The sequence below is a fragment of the Trichinella spiralis genome (assembly GCF_000181795.1).
Source record: "Trichinella spiralis strain ISS 195 chromosome Unknown Scfld4421, whole genome shotgun sequence".
NCBI lineage: Eukaryota > Metazoa > Nematoda > Enoplea > Trichinellida > Trichinellidae > Trichinella > Trichinella spiralis.
The window spans coordinates 1-3,712 of record NW_003531360.1 but is presented as its reverse complement, the minus strand read 5'-3'; the positions used below and the strand labels follow the sequence as shown (position 1 = coordinate 3,712).

General features: G+C 31.0%; 1 protein-coding gene across 1 annotated transcript; it reads right to left on the bottom strand.

Moving 5' to 3' along the window:
• Positions 1–17: 17 nt before the first annotated feature.
• On the bottom strand, positions 18–3,616 carry Tsp_12696 (conserved hypothetical protein; the record flags this gene model as incomplete). The annotated part of the gene is made up of 15 exons (XM_003367350.1): positions 3,479–3,616; positions 3,330–3,405; positions 3,003–3,181; positions 2,728–2,867; positions 2,562–2,666; positions 2,279–2,512; positions 1,886–2,111; positions 1,665–1,831; positions 1,365–1,488; positions 1,138–1,256; positions 932–1,082; positions 750–876; positions 566–698; positions 358–469; positions 18–129 (listed from the first exon to the last, which is right to left on the bottom strand). Coding segments are annotated over exons 1-15 (2,143 nt in total), but the record flags the coding sequence as incomplete, so codon positions are not given.
• Between the last annotated feature and the right edge of the window lie 96 nt (positions 3,617–3,712).

Genomic DNA, 3,712 nt, shown 5'->3' with positions numbered 1-3,712 from the left:
GAATGTAGTGGTTTTACCAGCTCCATTGTGCCCTAACAACCCAAAACATTCTCCTCGATGTACTTCGAAACAGAGTTTATTCACAGCAGTAAATCGTTTATTTGTATTTTGGAACCAATTACCATAAAGCTAAAATAATATGTGCATTGAAGTTAGTGAGCAACAATGTTTCAGTGTGTGTGTGTGAATTTGTGAATAATTCTCCCTTAATTTTTTATCCAACTTTAATTGACATTTTATTCCATTACTTTGCAATATATTATGTTTCAAATATTCTATTTAATTTGGTTCTTACTTTTCATGATTCTTTTTAATTTGCACAGTTCCACTTAATAAAAGATGTATTAAATTACTCACCTTTGTTAAATCAGTTACTTTCAGCGCTACAGAAGAGGTATTATCTGAATGTACTTCTTCAAGACTCTCATCACAGTCTTCATGAATAGAGATGTTTATACAGATCGATTTCCTGTGTTATAAAGTTTTCTTATTAAACATGATGCACATGTATATATGTATCAGTTACTAGTTAAAAGAGTTTACAGTTAATTATTGTTGTGCTTACCAAAATTCTATTAATTCATAGTGGTATTCTAATATTAAAAGTATGAAAAATGCAAGAACTCCTTCAGAAATGAATGCAAATATAAATTTTCCAAGAATATCCCATTCCAACAAATCGACATAATATTCGTATCCTATAGAAAAAAAAGTCATCAACATGTTGATTCATTATTTATTTAACCTACCCATAGGTTTTCCAGAGGATACGTAAAAGTGATACATAATTTTTATATCCGTAAAGCCTCTTGCTAAATTGTACTGAGGAAAAATTACAAAATATGCTTTGAGCATTTTGCTAAGATAGTTTAAATACTAAAACATCATCAAAGTAACACAAATATGCTAGAGGAAACGTTTTTTGTTTTACTTCATCTTCAGCCCCCAGGATTTCGAAAGAAGTTGTTAACACATTAGTAATAGATCCTATAAAGAATCCAGCTACCATAACAGACACGTAAGCCAAAGTAGAAGATTTGAAAAGTTGAGAAACGCAGTAAACGATTGGTATAATTCCAATTCTAAAATTAATTCTTTCGATTACGCATTAAAATGTCATTCTGAAACTACACAAACCCAAACGCCATTAGATGTGCAAGCGTTGCTAAAATAGCATGTGCTGAACCAATATATGGTGTTTCATTGAAAAAGTGCAGTATCACAAGTAGCAAGCCGACAGCAGCCATGAAAATTATCTGAAAAACGTTCAATTTATTTACGTTAATGTGAGTGCAATAAAAATAAAATACTAAATCAAATATAAAATTTATAATCCAGTATAACCAACGTCTCATTCCAGAAACAAATTGCAAATGCTTGCATTCAGATGATCTGTCCTCAACAGTGAATAGACAAGTTCCAGCTGTTACTGAGCAGAATGCAATCAAAATTGATACGGACAATGCCATTTCAGCAGCAACGCTACTTCTGAAAGAAATAATATTCGAAAAATTAGTGCATATTAAAGCAGTTGAAAAGTACAATATGTATATGAGTAAAAGTAATTTTAGTGATAAACTAAAACTTGATAAAATGCATTAAAAATGATAAATATGAAAACATATAGCTTCATTACAAACATTAGCATTGCTTTATTGACTTACCCATCACTCATAGATACTTCTAATGGATTTCGAATAGGATGGTTTATTACTTCTATTCCATAATCATCTGGATTTTCCGCTTCTGGCAAGGCTGCCCTCAGATGTGCATTGAAGAAGATGTTCGTATAAACTGGCAAGGCAACCCATCCTTGATTGTTAAACCATATCTTGAAAAAAAGTCACTTTAATCTAAAGGAACTATGAAACAGAATGCTACATACTTTAATGTTATATTTTGGAGTCACTTGATTTAAAACATTTTCTAGTCTAGTCATATTCCACTCAGGAATCGGAGTACCATCAACTGGCAAACTGGTATTATTAAAACCCATAGATTCGAAGAATTCCATCAAATGTGTATAAAGACGATCCCAATCTTTCCCAGTCTTAGTGGCTGAAATTTCTGTTACTTCATGTGGCAGAGTGACTAGTGATATTCCACCATATCTGAAATTTAAATGCAGTAAATATTTTGCAAATAAATTGAATGTAAATAATTTAATTTAATTTAATTTAATTTAATTTAATTTAATTTAATTTCATTTAATTTAATTTAATGCAAAAGAGATTATCAGTTTAACTACTTTAATTTTACAAATGTAATTTCCATTTACCTCTTCATTCTATATTTCTTTTCTGTCATTAAAATCCAGTTGGCTATGCTTAAATTCGTCATATCTACAAGATTTTCACCAAAACTTGTTACTCTTTCTGGAGGTTTAAACGGATATGCATTTTTTGGGCAAAAGTATGTATTGTCTTCATCACAAAAGCATTTCGTTAGATTTTCTTTTTTCCTCTCAGTCACAGGTTCAGAAAATGTCCGGTTTTGCTTCACATTACTAAGCCTGAAATGCACAACTTATGAATTATGAAAATAAATAATATTAAACTTACCAACGCTGTTGCTTTTTACGTCGATTCCCCATTCCATGCTTCATTATATCCTCAATAATGGCTTGAAAACATTTATTTACTGAATTATGTTCATTTCCAACTGAGCTGAAAATTTAATTCAGTAGTAAATAACCAGCTGGTGCTTTTCTGAGGTTTAAGTTTTCACCTGTAAAACATGTATGTATTTCGTCCATACACTGTTTCATCCACAGTGATCGGTCGATAATCCAAGTTGAATAATACTTCAGAGAAACGCAAAGATATAAGATATAATGCCAACGCAATCAAAAAGACTGGCAGAATAATCTTAAAAACATAACAGTGCTGCTTAACAATAATATTAAAATTTTATAATAAACTATATTTCAAATTCACCACTGCAACACAAGCTCTCCAGTCTCGAACAAGGTTTAACATTCGTTTTTTCAGGAATCCATCTACCTGCAACCAAATGCTTTCAAAATAAGTTTTGCATTGTTCAGACGTAACAGCAGATTTCTTTGAATCCGGTAATGACGAATGGTAAAACTTATCCTCAAAAAAATTTTCTTTTTCAAGATTTAAACCGTTTACAGCATGAGGTGATTGTTTCTTTTCAGGGGTTTTATCTGAAGATAACTCTGAAATAAGTAGAAAATTCAGCTATGAAAACATGATATCCAGTTATATTTATTACTAGATGCCAACTTCTCCTCTTTCCCTGACAAGCTTTCTAAACAGAATATTTTTTTATAATTAAATTTTCATCAAATATAATATGCAAAATACTTTGAGCAGAAAAGGCTTGCTGCTGACTTGGCAACTGTTGATCTTCTTTTGATAAGGCAACTTCTTGAAGAAATATCTAACAATTGTAAAGAACAGGGTTACAAAATAGAAATAAAATAACATAAAACAGATAAATATTTAGAATTTACCTTTTCAATTCCACCTTCTGCTAATCCATATGAAGAACATTTTAAGTTAGCCAATTTTGCATCTAACTCAGTTATGAGAGATTTCAGTTCTAACAGATCAACTGTTGGAAAAGTAAACTGAATTTCTTGTGAGAACATTTTACTAGTTTCGCATCTGGAACAAAACCGCACACAAATCTACCAGCGTTGCAGTGTATTCCATTATTTTTCAGTCAGCTTGAGAAAGCGCCAGAT